This window comes from Brassica oleracea, chromosome C7, assembly GCF_000695525.1.
Source record: "Brassica oleracea var. oleracea cultivar TO1000 chromosome C7, BOL, whole genome shotgun sequence".
Classification (NCBI taxonomy): domain Eukaryota; kingdom Viridiplantae; phylum Streptophyta; class Magnoliopsida; order Brassicales; family Brassicaceae; genus Brassica; species Brassica oleracea.
Window position 1 is genome coordinate 41913498 of NC_027754.1, and position 18866 is coordinate 41932363.

At 34.8% G+C, this 18866-nt stretch overlaps 5 protein-coding genes across 5 annotated transcripts; all 5 read left to right on the top strand.

Annotated features, from left to right (window-relative positions):
- The first annotated feature begins 2357 nt into the window (after positions 1 to 2357).
- LOC106303338 (dof zinc finger protein DOF4.4-like) lies at positions 2358 to 2795 on the top strand. The gene has a single exon (XM_013739635.1). The coding sequence runs from the start codon at positions 2358 to 2360 to the stop codon at positions 2793 to 2795; it is 438 nt and encodes a 145-aa protein (XP_013595089.1).
- A 3052-nt stretch (positions 2796 to 5847) lies between these two features.
- Positions 5848 to 6468, top strand: LOC106305512 (dof zinc finger protein DOF4.4-like). The gene has a single exon (XM_013741881.1). It carries the CDS (start codon positions 5848 to 5850, stop codon positions 6466 to 6468), a length of 621 nt encoding a protein of 206 aa, XP_013597335.1.
- Positions 6469 to 9626: 3158 nt separating this feature from the next.
- LOC106306721 lies at positions 9627 to 10615 on the top strand. The gene is made up of 3 exons (XM_013743445.1): positions 9627 to 9711; positions 10007 to 10169; positions 10318 to 10615. Exons 2-3 carry the CDS (start codon positions 10011 to 10013, stop codon positions 10363 to 10365), a joined length of 207 nt encoding a protein of 68 aa, XP_013598899.1. The 5' UTR covers positions 9627 to 9711; positions 10007 to 10010; the 3' UTR covers positions 10366 to 10615.
- Positions 10616 to 11017: 402 nt separating this feature from the next.
- LOC106306720 (protein BUD31 homolog 1-like) lies at positions 11018 to 12571 on the top strand. Its single transcript, XM_013743444.1, has 4 exons — positions 11018 to 11121; positions 11275 to 11378; positions 11465 to 11652; positions 12234 to 12571. The coding sequence occupies exons 2-4, from the start codon at positions 11285 to 11287 to the stop codon at positions 12387 to 12389; spliced, it is 438 nt and encodes a 145-aa protein (XP_013598898.1). The 5' UTR covers positions 11018 to 11121; positions 11275 to 11284; the 3' UTR covers positions 12390 to 12571.
- A 722-nt stretch (positions 12572 to 13293) lies between these two features.
- LOC106306719 (cationic amino acid transporter 1) lies at positions 13294 to 17883 on the top strand. The gene is made up of 3 exons (XM_013743443.1): positions 13294 to 13871; positions 16067 to 16729; positions 16997 to 17883. Exons 1-3 carry the CDS (start codon positions 13463 to 13465, stop codon positions 17707 to 17709), a joined length of 1785 nt encoding a protein of 594 aa, XP_013598897.1. The 5' UTR covers positions 13294 to 13462; the 3' UTR covers positions 17710 to 17883.
- Positions 17884 to 18866: the final 983 nt, after the last annotated feature.

Here is an 18866-nt window from a genome sequence, read left to right on the forward strand (position 1 = left end):
GAGTTTGAATAAAAGCTATCAATGGATTGGGTCAATGCATTGGAACTGAGCTTTTTTCAAAATGTAAAATCGCAAACACGAAAACACACAAAATACGGAAAATTATGCAGATTTTAATCATTCACTCATATATTACCAAGTGTTTGAGCCAGTCTCGTCCAAAAGGGTATATTAGGAAGATATCATTCATATAATTAACACTTAACGAATGAAAAAGCTGATAGATCTACATATTTTGTTTTCAAGTGTTTTGTCTCTTTATGTATTGCTCTGTTTCTAAGCTACGCTTCTTCTCTTATATGTGAAGATGCAATCGTATATATAAGATCATCTATGGCAACTTCTTGATTTTTTATACGGCAGTTATGTTCAAAATATCAGTTTATATTTCTTCTATCAGTCTCGGCTTCGACCAACATATTCGTTGTCGAATGTTACAAAAAATAATAGACGCTGTAACTGGGGTTCGGCAGTACTCCGATAAATTTATCTTATTTTCCACAAAAATGTTAATGCCTTTTATTCGAGCTTACTTGTGAAGTACTCCCTCCGTTTCCGAATAAGTGTTACTTTCACATTTTTCACACAGACTAAGAAAGTAGCGGAAATATATGTAAATTGTTATTAATTACGTTTTTCTGACCAATAGTATTTGAGATAAATAAAATTATTTATAAAATCAATATAGTTTGCAATTAATTTTCAGCTGAAAATAAGTATAATTTGCATTAGAATTGTAAAGCGACACTTTTTGCGTAACAAAAAAAAAGTTAGAATGACAAACAGATGGAGTAATGCTTATCACAGGCTAGGCGGCTAATAATTTTTTGAGTCTTTTGACCGTTAACTTCTCGTTTGAGCTATCAGTTTAGGAACCTTCTTAATTAAATTTTATTTAAAAAATATCCATTGTGCACTCTGTCTTGATAGTTTCACCTGGTTCTGATGGTGCTGTTCATCTTCAACAATCTTGAGTTAATGCATGACTCTACTTGTCTGCCTTTCGATCATCGTTATCCCTTCTGATAACTGACTGGGTCTAAATTGTAATGGGTTGCTTTCTATTTGTTCAGAACTGAATCCTTTCAATTTCCATCTTGATCTCTCTTCGATTCAAATATATTAAAAACAAAGTATTTTCATCCGGTTCACGGCATCAACAAACTGCTACATTCAGTTAGGATCTTACGAATCTTAACTTGGATTGATTATATCAGAAAACACCTTCGACAAGTTTCTACACAAGATTTCTCACTTCCAATTACACTCATTTGGTTTTACAAGGAAAATCAAAGAAGAATATAGTAAGAGCTAAACCTATAAGGACTTCGTCTCTCTAGCTTATCTTTCTAAGAGATGTCATTGTAGCATGCTCAAAGCAACTTAAGAGGACAGAAAATATAGTCTTCCATTTTATAAAATGAGACCCACAAAACCTTAAAATCTTGTATATTGGACTGTATTTTAATTTGTAGCTCAAGATAGAGTTGGTTGAAGTCTAATCTTTAAATCATTTGCATCTTTAATTTCTATTGGGCCTATGAAATGAAACTATTATGAATGTATAACATTTTGATCTACAAATATTGCTTTACTGAGTATCTTGTCTTCTTGATATTGGGTATTGCTATGTATTCTCACAAGATGTATCCAAATATGAAAAAGACCCAAAATATATGATACACACCAATGAAACACATGCGTGAACGCACATGCTCAAACACATTGTCTTTTCTCTCTTAATAAAGCACTAAAAATTCCTTAGTTAAGTTTCCTCTCTTGATAAAGCACACTATTACATTCTTTGTAGATTTAAAGTATCTAGGCGCGCGGTTTGTATATTTCAAAAAATATTTCATATAAAATCTTTCCTACTATTGTTTCATGACTTTCTTACTTTCATTGTATGTGATAGTCAATTCAACGCTTTCTAAACATTTCTTTCTCTCCAGAAAAATCTTGAAAAACCAATGAGACCGCGCGTGTGCATTCACACGCGAGCATAGTCTCTTTCATAATAAACACCTATGATTTCTGTTGTTTTGCTTAGAATTAGTATTAAACTCTTACTATATCTAGATTTTGTTTTTCTTTATATGATTTGACTCATTCAGTAACATTGACTTGCTTGTCTAATTTCCACATACAGACAAGTTAAGACTTAAGAATAAGAGAGCCTTGTTTATTGACTAAGCTTTAGCTAAGGTTTAATGTTTGAAGATATACTCATGACTTTATTAACACAAATCTTGGCACGTGAGAAAAAACGTATCTCTCCTTCAATATCAATACCCTATATAAGAAGACACCCACACAACAATAACAACAACAACAACAACAATTAGATCTTGAGAGAAATGGATAAGTTGGTGAGTGTAAAGAAGCCTCCTCGTCGAATGTGTCCAAGGTGCCACTCTCACAATACCAAGTTCTGTTACATCGTCAACTCGTCTCAACCGCGCTACACCTGCAGGCATTGTCGTCGATCTTGGATTCATCGTTGGGCTTTAAGGAACATACCGATGGGTGGAGAAAGAGGCCGTAAAACCAAGCGACCAAAGATAGATCAACCATCTGTTTCTCAGGTGAATTCTGTTGAGAACCATTTTGGTTCTTTGTCTGTTGTTCTGGCGCTTCCAGCTCCAAATGCTCCACCAATGGATCGCATGGAGGTCTCTGATGGATCATTTTACCAAGGTTATCACGATGTTGGATCCAATGGCGCAAATCAGGAGAATCCAAACAAGAATCTTAATGCCAGCACTGATCAAATGATCAAGAACAACAACGTCTGAGACAAGCGTGTGTTTAGATCCTCCTATCATGGTCCTTGAATTAAAGTCGTTTTACCCGTTTTCTCTTTTTCTTAAGCTAATAATGTTTCAGTTTTTCTTGTTGGGTCTTCTTGTTTTATCTTATCAGCTCTGTTGAGTCTTTTTTCTTAAGTTTAAGTTTTATAAGTTTGCATCTTTGTTTCCCTAAAGATTCAGACATAAGTTACTTGTCTGGTTTTTTTAATAATATATATAACTAAGCATTACCAGTTCATTGTGTGTTCCACAACCGATGAGTAAGAGAGAGATATGTGTTCCCAAGTATTTATGTTTTCCTCTGTTTTGGCCTTTTCTCTGTTTTTATAATTATGCATAATCACATAATATAAGTAGGAATTGAAATAGTGTACAAATAATAAGGTAAATCTATGGTTATGTCTAAAATATTAAACTTGTATTTCTTCTATCAATCTAAGTTTCTACAGAAGACTGCTGAGGGATTCGTTGTTAGAAGGTCTAAAACTAAATTAAGCAGTGTGTGGTTGGTTCGGTCAAAAAAAATTGGCCGTTTAGAGTTTCACCCTTGCCGTTAGGTCTAGGCCTTAGATTCGTACGACATATGTAAATATGTAATTATATGATTAGTAAAAAAGTATTCTTTTCGTTTTATCCCAATCGGTTTCAGTTAGTTCGGTTCGATTATAATTTCACCAAAAAAATTATGATCAGTTCGAGTTTTTGGTTAGTTTTGGTTCTTTAATTTTGCCAAAACAAACCCTATTTTGGACTAGATTAAATTTTGGTTTAAATTTTTTAAAAAACTCGCATAATATTATAGAAAACTGATTCACATACACAAAACTATAGAAAAAATTTCTGATTTTTTTTTATAAATAACAATGTTTGTAAAATGGCACACCATATGAAGAGTTCATATTACAGACATAATTACTTCATAAACTGATATGCAACCAAATATGGTATAATTTTTATTTCCACAAATCTTCTAGATATTGTACTATGCTATGTATTAAATATTTAAATTTTATTTTAAAAATAATTTTATTTCTCTAACATATATAATATCGTTCGGTTATTTATATGATTTATAATTTAGTTATCATATCAGAATGCTATCTAAAATCATACTGCAACAAAATTAAGAAACAGTTTTGCTTTCTGTGAGATTTATAGAACTTCAACATGTTACATTTTTTAAAAAAAATATCCAGTTCTCTTATTGTAGTTTAAAGTTGACATGAAAATTACACGTATTATTTTTATAGTGTTATATTATCATGCACATACATAAAAATTTTATCACACAAAACTTTTGAAAAATCAACAAGCAAAAAATAAACAGATTAAAATATTTTATTTTTTATAATCAACTGTAAACATTTTTTTCTTTTCATTATATATTTAATTGTTTTATTGAATTTTTATTTGTTTATATAAATTTTTAAAAGTTGTTTTTGTTAATTTATATATTCATTGATTTTATTTAATACTCAAATAATATTATGAACTATGTGATTTATATCTAATTATAAACTAGTATCTATTAAAATTATATTCACCGCTTTAATAATTTGATTACAAAATTATCCTTTTAAACTTAAAATATTTAAACTAATTTATATTTATTTAATATTTAATTAAATTTAACAATGCGCATAACACATAATAACATCTAACTAAAATCTTTTTTTTGTCAACAACTAAAATTATAATTTATTGATTTAGGGTGTTGCCACTTTTTAAAAATAGGTATCTTTATTAAATGTTTTTAATTGAGGTGTAGTAAATGTTATCTTTTGTATCAAGTATTGTTGTGTTAGTTACCTACATATATATTTATTTATTTATTTTTTCTCTTATAGGATAATATATTTCTGATGCAATAATAAATCACTTGTTAACACATAAATTTCCGTTTTCGTTTAGTAATTTAGTTTATTTTCTCAAACTGGAGTATTTAGACTTATATAAAAATTGGTTGCGGTCAAAATTTCTCCAAAATGCTCGTAAACGTACTTGTTAACGCATGTGCTTTCCCTCTTCTTCTTTTTTTTTTACAACGATAGACGTTGAACTAAACGCATATGTGTGTCTTTCCGTTTAATAATTCAGTAGATTTTTTTTTTTTTCCGAGCTTCAGTAGATTTTCTTGAATTTGGAATTCAAATAAAAGCTTGCGGAGTCGAAATTTCCACCAAATGGTCGCAAATGCATGTTTTTATATAATTTGTCTTAACAAATCATTATTAAATTAATCTCTAAACAAGTTTTTTTTCTAAGTAAAAAAATGTATGATCCTCAACACAGTAGAACCAATTTCAAACACGAAACTACTAGCCCAACACTTCATTAGTAAAAGCAACATAATTTGCACTTGTAGATAATCGAATCTACGACCTATTCCAAATCACAAAATACTCTATCCACTAAGCTACTTATATTTTCTATCTATTCAAGTTATTTATCTATATGATTGTCAGTTTTCAGGAAATAAGTTAACTGATTTATAAAAAAAGAATCCTGTTATGGCTTAATTTCTTGTTTTTTATTTTATTTTGGGTGTTGTTGTCTAAACCATTCAGATCCTCACCAGTTGCATAAATGTTAAACTAAAACAATAAATCATGTAAATAAATATTTACACATACTCTTCCTCATAGTTGATAGTGATACCTCGCTGCTTATAGTTCTGCCTTAAATTGTCATTATTCTACTCTCAATGTCTCCAGATTTTGTTAATGTTAATACAACTGACTCAGTCAACCATATCTTCTGGATTCTGCATTAATCATATACGGACAAGAGTTTAGAGTAAGAGAGCCTTGGCTTTTAACTAAGCTTAGCCTAAGGTTTATGGTGTGTAGCTAGATCTTCAGATTTTATGAATACACTACTTTTGACACGTTGTTCTCATAATCTCACTCTTATAAAACCCGAAACGTATATCTTCTTCAATTTTCACGCCCTAATAGCATATATAAGTAGACACCCCCCACAACACCAAATATCATAGGAAAAACAACAACAAATCCCAGTAAATATATTGACAGAAATGGATAAGTTGAATGTTTTTGTGAGGGGAGACAATCAAGTGAATGAAGAGAAACCTCCAGCTCGAGTGTGTCCACGGTGTGACTCTGACAATACCAAGTTCTGTTACTACAACAACTATAGCTTGTCTCAGCCGCGCTACTCCTGCAAGAATTGTCGTCGATACTGGACTCATGGTGGGACTTTAAGGAACATACCGATTGGTGGAAGTGGCCGTAAAACCAATCGTCCAAAGATAGATCAACCATCTGCTGGGAATCAACAGGTTAATAATCACCAACCTTTCTTACATGGTCAAGAAACTAACGAGTTTGTTGGAACTTTTAATGGTTCTTCTTCTTCTGATGTTGTTGTTGGAAACCATTTCGGTTTTCATGAGATTCATGGTGCTATGGTAAACAATGTGCCTCCAGTTCGAAGTTTTCCACCAATGGAGGCCTTACATATCTCTGATGTATCATCTCGACAAGATTATTACGACGTTGGATCCAGTGATTTGATTGATAATCCTTTGATAAACCGCCCAACTGAAGATGATTTAAACATGTGGAACGAGAGCTACAACAACACTATGAACGTGAATCATAATGCCAGCACGAGTGGAAGGAGGGGATATCTTTAAGCACTCATCTCATGAACGGAACCAGAGACAAATGTGTGTTTACCCGTTGAATCATAACCGCTTTACCCGTTGTCTCTTTATCTTAAGCTAATAATGTTTCAGTTTTTATTTTATGCATTATTCTTCCTTTTTTCCTATAATTTTTATGTTGGGTTTCTTTTCGTAGTGTTGAAAGTTTGCATCTTTGTTTCCCAAAAGAGTCAACATCGAATGTTTGTCTGATCTTTCCTTATATAATTAATATAAATTACTATTTAATCGTGACCTTCGTTATATTGTGCCAATACATTTTTTATGCTTGTAGCTTATAAGCAGGGTTGAGACTCTGACATCTGAACTTAAGTTCATGAAACACCAATTTTACGCGCCAAAATTCATATAAAAATGTAAAGACATCAACAAATTTTAGTGTGATATTTTATGGACAGATAATTTTTTTATGCTTCACGCATAAATACTAAGGGTCGGACCTGCTTGTAAGTGAGATGTTGTTTCAGTTTCTTGTTCAAATGAGTTTGTTTGAGATTGAATTTCTATTGTCATTGACAGATAGAGTACTCTATATGATAATAGTGATAACCATTATTCAGAACATGGTTGATATTAAACGAGACAGATAATTCAAATATACATCTAAGAAGTCAACTAAAGTCAATAGGTTAGTCCAAATAACGTGGTTTTCTACCAAAAAAATAGAGATGTGGTTTTCAATATAATGTGGTTTTCTATAACTGATGACGTATCAATAATGATGTAAAAAGTACAAATTACTCTAAATATTAGTCTTCATTTTCCATCTTGTATAGTCTTTTTTAGGTGATGTGTCTAAAAATTAAGTGTCAAAATAATGAATTTCTATATTTTAACATTTTAATTGGTTTTTTGCCGGAATATGTAATTATGTATGGATAAAATCTAAACCCATAAAATAAATATATCAAATTCTTATTGTTGGTAAGCCAAAATAGTTGTTCTCTCAGATTTCCTAGAGCCAAACAGCCACATTCTAAGAAAAGAAATCTAATGATATATTGATATTAAGGAAAATCTAACTACAAACAAGGACATACAAGACTTCCAGATTTTGTGATCGACACGTGGATACGACGGGTTACAGATTACCACGAGATTCAGACGCGGAAAAGCTATCTTCTGTCAGTTATCGATTCCGACAGAGATAGAGATGACGTCTTCCACAGAAAATTTGACACGTGCATCTCATCTCTTTTTTTTTTTTTAATCGAACATTTTCTCTTTTTTTTCCTCTTAACATAGTTTTTTTTTTTTTTTTGTAAAAATGTTAAAAGTTCTTAACATAGTTGTTTTTTCTATTGTATTCAAAAGTTCGCAAGACCCATCATCAATTTCTCTCTAATTTCGATTTTCTTACTTGTTATTTTTTTTGTTGCGTGTAATTCGCAAGAGATTATAGAGAAATCCAGAGGTTTTAATTAAAAATCTCTTCAAAACTTTTAAAAAAATCTAGCGACAAAGAACAATTAAGACGTATAATACGCGTGTCCATGCATTCAATTAAAAAGCTTATGACGGTACTAAACGTCAAAAATGAATGCCCTTGGACGTGGGTAATTACACAAAACCATTTACATATATATATGAGCTTCATATCTCAAGCAGTCCATAATTAAACCAAGAGATCTCAATCATTCCTTACATACAATTCTTGTTATATATTTGATCTCCCAAAAGAAATGGCTACTTCACGTCTAGCAAGGTTTGTATCGGAGGTTGCTCCGCCTCAGTTTGTAACGGTGATGAGGAGACACAGAGCAGCGAAGCAGAAGCTTGACACAATCAAAGAAGAAGAGTATAAAGAAGATTGTTTCAATTGTGGGGTGATGATGATGTCGTCTAATAAGATGTCATCATCTCATCATCATGCCTATTCTTCTTCTTCCTCTACATCGGTTTCTAATTCTGGATCTACCTCTAAGAGTTTTTCTCGTTGAGGCTCGAAGCTCTTTTTTTTTGTCTTCGAAAATTAAGATCTTCTTTTATGCAAGGGCCGGAGTTATATTTTGGATACTGATCGGGTCCGTATTTTTGTGTGCACCCGTCTCTATATGAAGTTTGCTTAAGATTCGGACCTTTTTATTATTATCTAAAAGGTCCGACATATTTAAATGTTGTATGATTGTATCTCTTGATGATCAGTTGGATTATTGAGGGTTCTAAATGTTGTAACCCTGCTTTAATAAGGATGTTGTTTTGTATACGTTTACACATATGATCATATATAAATTTCTTGATTGCTTTTGGAAACAATAGAGATATTGATGCAAATATACTCGTTACACATATTTAAGTTGCTATCAGCTTGGTCAAACTATTCGATTTACATGATTACATCACACGTATTGGCATTTTGCTACATGTAAGCCATATATATAAGTTTAAGTCACGTGTTCCAAAAAAATATATAAACAGAACAGCTCCACGGTATATATCGAAAGGAGTTCTAACAATTAAAAATAAACCAAAAATAAAAAAAATACGAGAGAGAAGCATGAAAAGTTCTTGTTACACCATAAAGTAACAGATGTCACTTTCAAAACCTTTCAACGGGTTAAAAAAGATAAACACATTATAATATATATATATATATATATATATATATATATATTTTTAGAAACTTTACCGGTGGAGCTGTTCTAAGTTTAAGTCTTAGTGCATTTTCCCGATAGCCAGAATATAAGTTTAAGGCTTTGTACTATATAATAGACATTATTTGGCAAAACTTCCCATACATGGAACTTTTTGATTGATAGCTCTCAACAACTAGTTTCCTCAGTCTCATTCCACTATGACAAAGGACAAACAGAATGGAAGAGATTAGTTAGATCACCTTTTACCTCAGACCTCTCATTTCAACAAAATGGCTCAAAGTTCACTATTCACGACAACATTGAAACATGCTGTATAATCAATCGATCCCTTGATTTAGGCTTCGATCCCCACTTTTCAGGCATCTGCATTCTCTGATCATTCTCTAAACACCGGAACAAGGTCCGGTTTGGTTTGTAAAACTGAAACTAGATAATTGATTATCGGGCCGAATTGGGCTTACAATTTATGATCGGCCCAATTATTGCCCTCACTAAACCCAACCCTAAGACGACGAGACGATTCAACGCCATTTTGTTCTCTTCTTCTCCATTCTCCATCTGCGCACGGATCTCCCTCAAACACCTCTCCCTTATCTTGTCGGTTAAATCCTCTCAGGTAAGCTCCTTCGAAACTTCTTTTAGATCAATCGTGATTTCACATCAGGCCCGGTGGAATCGTAAAGTTTCGTAATTTTCTAAAGATCTCAAATTGCATAGAATGACAAAACCCAATTGTTCCCCGTTCTCTATTGCTCATATGGGTTTACTCGAAAGTGCTTAAATTTTAACATTTTGATTAAAAGTATCGAACTTTACTTTATGATTTCGAGTACTACTTTTATCAAAACCTATATGTTCTTCTGGGTTAATGCGTTGTTGTTGATGCCTCGAGTTGTAATGTGGTGTTGCAGTATCATGTTGACGGAAACTCCATTTAGGCCAAGAGAGAAGCTTCTGGAGAAGCAGAGGTTGTTCCAGAGCATCCAGAGGCACACTTACCTCAAAGGACCAATGGACAAGGTCACCTCCGTTGCCATCCCTCTTGCCTTGGCTGCTTCTTCTCTCTACATGATTGTAAGCTTTTTCATCTGTTGTTTGTTTTTTTTTTGTAAGAACTAAGTATTTCATACTCGCTATGTTTTTCTTCAATTCTATTGTTTTTAATCTTGTTAGTTCCCATACGAGTACCCTTGTTAATCTTTTCATCATCTAATTTATACAGGGGACAGGAATCTACAACATGTCGAATGGAATCGGGAAGAAGGAATAAGTAAACAGCTTCTTCTTCTTTCTGCTTTTGGAGGGTTTTTTTCTATGTGTATCCAGTGGCTAGCATATGCGGTTGCAGACTAAAGGTTGCACTGGTCCTTTTTTTTCGCCAAATAATTTTGCAGACAATGTCCAAAGATGAGAGATGGTTGATTGGTATAAAGTTCCAGTGTTTGGAAAGTTCATCATTTGCTAATGACAAAGTTGAATTCTTTTCTTCCCCGCTCTACTTAAACTTTTTCTATTATCTCTGTGTTACTCTTCACGGTATTTGAGCTGTAAGATGCGTGTTGTGTCCTACTTTTAACAAAAACAAATCAAAGTAAAAATACAAAAATCCAAAGGAAGAAGTGGGAATATCTCAAGTCATTTAACTTGAAAGGTTTTTTTCTCCAAAAATCTGATTCAAATACTAACCAATGATGAGACCATAAAAACTTCCTCTAATTTTCATAGAAAACCTTTAAAAAAAAAATAAATTAAACTTACAAATTAAAGACAAAAAACCTCAAATCTCTAATTTATTTTTCCTTAAACTAGTAAGTTCATGTTTGCCAATTTTCCCTTTCAAGAAAAAAAAAAAAAACTGTTTGAAATAGCCTTCTAATAAATCAGTAAGACCGGCCCAAATACTTTTAAACCCAACCCAAACCTAAAAGAGAGGCTTCTACGACGTTGGTTTGGCTCTATCTTTCCGCCGCCGCCGCCGCCGCGATCTCTCCCTCCTCGTCTCCGTCAATTAGTTTCTTCTCCAAAGGTAAGCTTTTTCTACTTCCTTCTTGCACTAATCTTGCTTCGCACGCTTTGTAGTCATATCGTTCCGTTTCTTCGACGTTGGTTGTTCTGAATTTAATCTTTGAGTTAATGTTAGCTTTTTAAAGTAACGTTGAGTGTTTTTTCAAAACTGTAGAAAAAGAAAAATGCCAAAGGTGAAGACAAACAGAGTAAAGTACCCACAAGGGTGGGAGTTGATCGAGCCTACTCTTCGTGACCTTGATGCCAAGATGAGACAAGGTTCGTTGTTGTTTCAGTCTCAGATGCTTAAAGTTTACTCTTTCTTTTGTGCTCTCTTTTTAACTAGTTATTTTGTGTGTTTGCAGCTGAGATGGATGAACATGATGGCAAGAGAAAGTGTGAAGCCTTGTGGCCAATCTTTAAACTCTCTCATCAGAGGAGTCGCTATGTTTATGACCTTTATTACCGTAGGGAGGAGATATCTAAAGAGCTCTACGAGTTCTGCTTGGACCAGGGCTATGCTGATCGTAACCTCATTGCCAAGTGGAAAAAGGTAGCTGCCTTCTTGATTTTTAATTTTTATGTTTGTGCGCCTTTTTGTAGTTTCGATAGATTTTTTTTATAGCAAATTTTGGCATAAGAGATTGAATTTAGGATATGTAGAATGTTGTTGAATTAGTTTTAGAGGGCCAGTGTCACCCTAGTACACAATCACAATGGTTGTTGAAGCTGTTTCTCCTCTGAAGTCAATGTTTTTAGTAAAATGCCAGTTGCTTTGGACTGATCTTTACCCAAAAAGAAGATTAAGTTTGTGGAATTGAGATTTTTTGTTTTGCTTGGTACTTTGAACATCTTTCTTGAGGTTGTTGAAACTGCCATTTTTCATTTTCTTTATTGGATTTATACCAATTTCCGCCAAAGCTTTTCCAGATCCTGAGTATGATGCCACCAACAATCTTCTTGAATGATGGGATCTTTTGAATCTTTTGTTAGCAAAGTCCTTGCCTTCAGTTCAGATATGCATGGTATTTATGTTTGTAGGTTCTATTCTCCGGACACGATACTGATTTTGTTATGTCTCTTTGTTTGTTGCTAAACTCTATATAAACTCTCTGTTTTTTGTGTGAATTGCAGTCAGGATATGAACGTCTATGCTGCTTGCGATGCATACAGCCAAGAGACCACAACTATGGAACAACATGTGTGTGTCGTGTTCCTAAACACCTGCGTGAAGAGAAAGTTGTTGAATGCGTTCATTGCGGTTGTCAAGGATGCGCCAGTGGCGATTAATCTTTCTCTTTCTTTTTTTTTTTTTTGAAAACCCCTCGCTGTTGCTATGTTCTATATCTTGTCAGATCTGGATTATGTACCCTGAATCCCTGTCTAAATTCCCTTTGCAAAACTTCTACTTTATCAACATTCTTGTGTTGTTTGAAATCTCAAAGACGTTCCCGGGTTGGTATGTATATGAATTAAGAGAATGGTTCTCGGTTTAGATTTGGGTTTAGTATTGACCAAACCAATTAAAATGAGTGTAATGTTTTATATGCTGAAATTATGGAACGGGATATTTAGAAATTATTAGTGCTTCCCAGTGATGAATTATTGACCAAGACAAATCTAGATCCTTGGAAAGTGGACTGACTTCAAATTCTATTGGTCCCTACAGTTGATTTCAATTAATACTGTCCATATATTGATGACTGATATGGGTTAAGACTCGTGGTCATAGTCACATCTCTTATTATCGTCTGCATTCGTATACGTATCTGTTTTTTATGTCACCACCGTATGCATGCATACTCTAAAATAACAACATTTCTACCGTATAACACATGATCTCTTATTATTGCTTATACCATCACCGCAATAATATATCTATATATGTTAATTATGGATGATAACTTGCTACACATTATTTCTTTTCTTTCTGTATTCTTTGATATATTTTTCTTTTTTCCCCATTATTGTTTGTTTTGTTTTTCAGTTTTGAAATGAAAGGTCAACGAATACAGCTACTGACCAACAAGTGACCAGCTAACAAAACTCATCGATTGATTTTCACGTTTCATACTTAATTTTTCGTTTCATTTTTTCCAGCTATTTTACATAATTAATTAAAAATATTAAAGAACTAATTACAGAAGAATTTTCAAATGATAATAATGGCTAAGACGTAAGCAGACTTTAAGGTCCAATGATTCTCAAGATTCCGTTTCCATTTCAGTTTCATCCTCTCTCTTCCTGTACTTCCTTACTTTATTGTCGGCATTCACTCCAAACTTTTTCTTTATATATGAAATTGATCTCTGAATCTTTAACGAGAATCTGAATCTAAGTCAAATAATTTTTTTTCCAAGGAAATGGGATCGGAACATGGTGACGACGGGCTTCGTCGGCGAGGCTGTTCATGCACGAAAGATGATTTTCTCCCGGAGGAATCGTTCAAAAGCATGGGGAACTACTTTAAAGCCCTTAAAGAAACACCGAGTCGGTTCATAGACCGTGTAATGACTCGGTCTGACGACTCGGCGGAGATTCATGACATGAAGGCACGTAGTGGTAACGAGATGAAGAAAACGTTGACGTGGTGGGATCTTATGTGGTTTGGCGTCGGTGCAGTCATCGGTTCAGGAATATTCGTTCTCACCGGACAAGAAGCAAGGGAACGGTCCGGTCCAGCCGTCGTGTTGTCCTTCGTTGTCTCAGGTGTCTCCGCTATGCTCTCCGTGTTTTGTTACACCGAGTTCGCCGTCGAGATTCCTGTCGCAGGTAAGAGAATTTTTATTTTTTTATCAACTGAAAATAATCACCAAAATATTCTCAAAACTAGATTAAAACTTTCTTATATTTCTTTGTTTTGCCTCTGAAAAAGATCTGTTGTTTTGTGAATTTCTAGAAATATCTTTCTATTAAACTTAAGATTTATGTGATTTTTTCTAACAAAATCAGCTAACTATCATATGTTATTGTTGTTAATTAAGATTTTCATCTTTAAACCAAAAAGCATAAATCCTAGTCAGGAAACCTCATTTCTTGGAAATAAATATATTCTAGCTGCAGTGTCATAACAAGAGAATAACTATTGGGATTGATTATATATCAAGATCGAGGAAATTACGCAGACGCACAATTTGTGACAGCTTACTTCTTTGTTTAATTATTAATTGTTTAGGTTTAAGAAGCTCTCGATTACTGCATTAAAAATAGTATATATTCAGTTACGGCGAGATGGGTTCTCCGGGGTCAACTAGTTGACTTCTGAGAGTGAGTCGTTCACACTTCACGCAATGTCTGTTCGTTCACACACATCTGTTAGCTAATTAATTGGCACAACGACCTGTTGTTTGGCATTTACAATTAAATAACTGATTATTATTTTAAGCTTTATAGTTACTTGTTGTTTGGCATGTATAGACTGTTTGGTGGTTGACCAAAAAAAGATTGCTCTCTTTTGGTTAAGTCATTTGAAAAGGAAAGCCAATAACGAACTGCGTCAATTACCTAGGCAACCATATAATAAGTCAAATTTGTACAACTTTACGACTTCAAGTTACGGACTTGAACCCCCAAAAATGTAGTTTTACGACCTTTTGAAAATAATATATTTGGTTTTAGTTAGAAATAGATATTTATTTTGAAAAATCGTTGAGAAATCCCACTAGCTAGAGACAATAGTTAAAAGATAAGTGTCCACGTGGAATTTTCCTCTAACCTCTCTCTAAATCTAGAACTCTCGGAAACAGTCTTCGCGTTCGGTGTCCGGCGGCGGTTCTGTCGTCGGTCACCACCGACTTTTGTTTTTTGTTGTACATATCCGACCTATGAGTCGATCTACTCTTCCGTGTGCGGATAAATAAAGCTTCGATCGACTATGGTTTCGGGTTTGCCGATTTTGCTTTCGCTTGGCGACTTTTTGTATCAATCTCATTCGAGAAGCTCTTCAAGTTTGTTTCTTTTATCTCGATGAGATTGAAATCAGCCTTCCACTTGGTCCTCAATTAAAGCCCGTTGGTGAGTTGAGAAGACTCCTTTGTTTTGCCGCCACTTGCATCCCTCTCTATGAGAATCAGTCTTCCTTATAAGAAAGCCAGTTATGGCGTCGAGGATAGCGTCTCTGATTGGGAGTTGATGTAGTTTGATGGATTGCTTCAGCCATCTGTGAAGTCGATTAAGAAGAGTTGGCGTTCTACGGTCCAACAAATGATCGATATTTAGTTATGGCTTATGCGTCCTTTGTTTTGGAATTCCGGTGAAATAAGGGTAGTCCGATCAAGTAACCGAGGTTTAGCTGGAAGGCAATATGGTATAAGCTAATGGAATGGCAACAGAGAAGCGAAGAGATTGGAGGTGAATTTGCTGGAGTCACGGTGGAGAAGCCGTCTCGACGGCCGTGCTTGTTGTCTCGTTGTTGAAGAACACGTAGTGATTACGTGATATCATTGAAGGCTCCACAGTTGACACGCGTTTCACTCTGCTTCCAATTATATTTATTAAATATGTAATTTTTCTGTGACTCTGTTGTTTTCTTATCTATTGCTTGTACTTCTTTTAAAAAAAGGCCTCTGTGTCTAATGAAATGAAAGATGTTGACAAAAAAAAAAAAAAGCTAGAGACAATAGTTTGGTTCCACAAACTACATTATAATATTATTCGGTTTGAAAAAGCAAATACTAGAACACTCTCACAAGGAACGAGCAACATAATTGAAGTAATTTCAAGTAAGCATGCATTAATCGATCTAATTTTTACTTTTAATAAGTATACTTTAATCGATCTAACTTTTAATGTAAGAACTTAGAAGAAAAATATCATTATTTCGCAAATAGTACTATAGACTATAGATACTCATTTTCAACAAACAAACAAAACTTTAATTTATTCTTTGCCACAATTATTTCGTGAATCGTGATCATGTAATTTCATTCGTGTCTACTTTACCCAACCATCCTTGCCAATGTGTGTAGGCGGTTCTTTCGCCTACTTGAGAGTGGAGCTCGGCGACTTCATGGCTTTCATCGCCGCTGGAAATATAATCCTCGAATACGTAGTCGGTGGAGCAGCCGTGGCTCGGTCATGGACCTCTTACTTCGCCACTCTCTTGAACCACAAACCTGAGGACTTCCGCATAATAGCTCACAGTCTCAACGAAGACTATAGCCACTTAGACCCAATAGCCGTTGGCGTTTGCGCGATCATTTGCGTTTTAGCCGTTGTTGGCATAAAAGGCTCATCAGTCTTCAACTACATAGCTTCTATGATCCATATGGTCGTCATTGCCTTCGTGATCATCGCTGGTTTAACTAGAGCTGACCTCAAGAACTACTCAGACTTCGCTCCGTTTGGACCTAGAGGAGTGTTTAAATCCGCGTCGGTTCTTTTCTTTGCGTATATTGGATTCGATGCGGTATCAACGATGGCTGAGGAGACAAAGAACCCTGGAAGAGACATTCCCATTGGTCTTGTCGGCTCAATGGTGGTTACAACGGTTTGTTATTGTCTCATGGCGGTTACGTTGTGTCTCATGCAACCGTATGGGCAGATTGATCCTGACGCGCCGTTTTCCGTCGCGTTCTCTGCGGTTGGATGGGATTGGGCTAAGTACATTGTTGCGTTTGGTGCTCTTAAAGGTATGATTAGTTAACAACGGTTTTAACGTCATTATTTTATTTTTATTTGCGGCTTATAATTACAGTTTTTTTAAAAGAAGCTCAAAATCTTAACTTCTTTTAGCATTAAACAAATGTCTGCTTTTAGTTAGGCTTTGGTTAATTTTTTTTGGTCTGATTTTTACACATTCTCGTTTTTGAAAAAAACATAACGTAGTAAAACTTAATATAATATAACATATACTATATAGTTTATCGCTAATATGTCCAAAATCTTGAAATGTGTAGGTATGACAACCGTTTTGTTAGTTGGAGCCATTGGTCAAGCTAGGTACATGACGCACATCGCCCGTGCCCACATGATGCCACCCTGGTTAGCTCATGTCAACGCAAAGACCGGAACACCGATCAACGCGACAGTGGTCATGCTGGCCGCGACAGCTCTCATCGCATTTTTCACTAAACTAGCAATCTTAGCCGATCTCTTATCGGTTTCCACACTTTTCATCTTCATGTTCGTCGCGGTGGCTCTTCTTGTTAGGAGATATTACGTCACCGGAGAAACATCTTCACGTGACCGGAACAAGTTCTTGATGTTCTTAGGTTTGATTCTTGCATCTTCGATCGCGACTGCTGTGTATTGGGCTATGGAAAAAGACGGTTGGATTGTGTATGCCGTGACGGTTTCTATTTGGTTCTTGTCTACCGTTGGGATGAAGTTTCTTGTGCCGCAAGCTAGGGCTCCGAAGCTATGGGGTGTTCCTTTGGTTCCGTGGTTGCCTTCTGCTTCGATAGCTATTAATATCTTTCTTCTTGGTTCGATCGATGAAAAATCGTTCGTTAGGTTTGGGATCTGGACTGCTGTTCTTCTTGTTTACTACTTCTTGTTTGGGTTGCACGCAACTTACGATACGGCGAAGGCCACACTAAAGGAGAAGTCGGCGTTGAAGAATGCTGAGGAAGGTAGTGTTGCTGCAGATAAGACTCTTCATGCAACTTAAGATCACTAGCTAGCTGGTTTTAATAATTGCTAAAAAGATTGTTTTAGGCTTTCGATTTTACTAGTTGTTGGTTTCTTCTGCTTGTGTTTTGAAAGTTCAAGTAATGCTTCAAAAACAAGAAAGGGTGAAAGCTTTTGTGTATTTAAACAATAAAGAGTTCAAACATTACGCTTTTATACAGAAAAGATAAGCCCTTATGACACATGACAATGAACCTAATGAATCAAGAGCTGCAAAGCTGTTTATTGTCGTAATTAAAATCGAGCTTCTTCTGCGTACAATGACTTGGCAAAAACAACATGTTCTATCTTTATAGGCTCCTCTGGTTTTTGCTTTGCTGCAGAAGAGGTAGTTGTATGTAGCCGTTAAAACAGAAGTTGGCTGCAGCTTGATGAGTCCTATTGGTGGCTTGTCCAATATTGAGAGGTTGTCTGTCATATTTAGTGTTCTTGTTAATAACCCCTCTTAAATTATGGGGTGGGAGCAGAATCCACACCAAGTTTGAAACACAACTTGCAGAATGCATCATGAGGCAAAGATTCAGTGAATCGCAACTAGCCACTAGCCAAGCTTAATTATATACTCTTAAGACTAGACTTCCTCAGTTTTCAAAAACTCAAACTTGAAAGTGCAAGATAGGTCTGATGATATAGAGAGTAATATATACAAGTAACATGTTTTATTTATTTCCAAAAGTACTCCATCGGAAACGATAGTGGGATTTTTCTTTAACAAGAAAAGTGTCATACTAAGTCTCTTCCGAGTTGACTTCCGAGTTGACTAGTATATCACGTTCAAACAGACACACTAGCATAGCACTTTCAAGGATCAAACTAACCTAAAAATCCCTCATGACTACTAGCTCTTATGTGTTGTGTCTACTATAATTAAACACCAAAATCTTTATGATTACGGTCTTTCTTTTGAGGTGGTGCTTAGCCCAAGACACGTCTTTCTCTACTTATACTAGTAAATTTCGTAGTTAGTCTTAGCCAACTTCGTAAAGAAGAGATATTTTCATATCTTCTTTATAAAATATTTCCAAATCTTCTTCAAAGGATTTTAGAAATCTTCTCTTGATGATTTACAATTCTCCAAAGTAAAACATAGTTTGCTTAGCCTCTAAATAACCTTTAGTTCAGTTCTAAGTTGGGTCC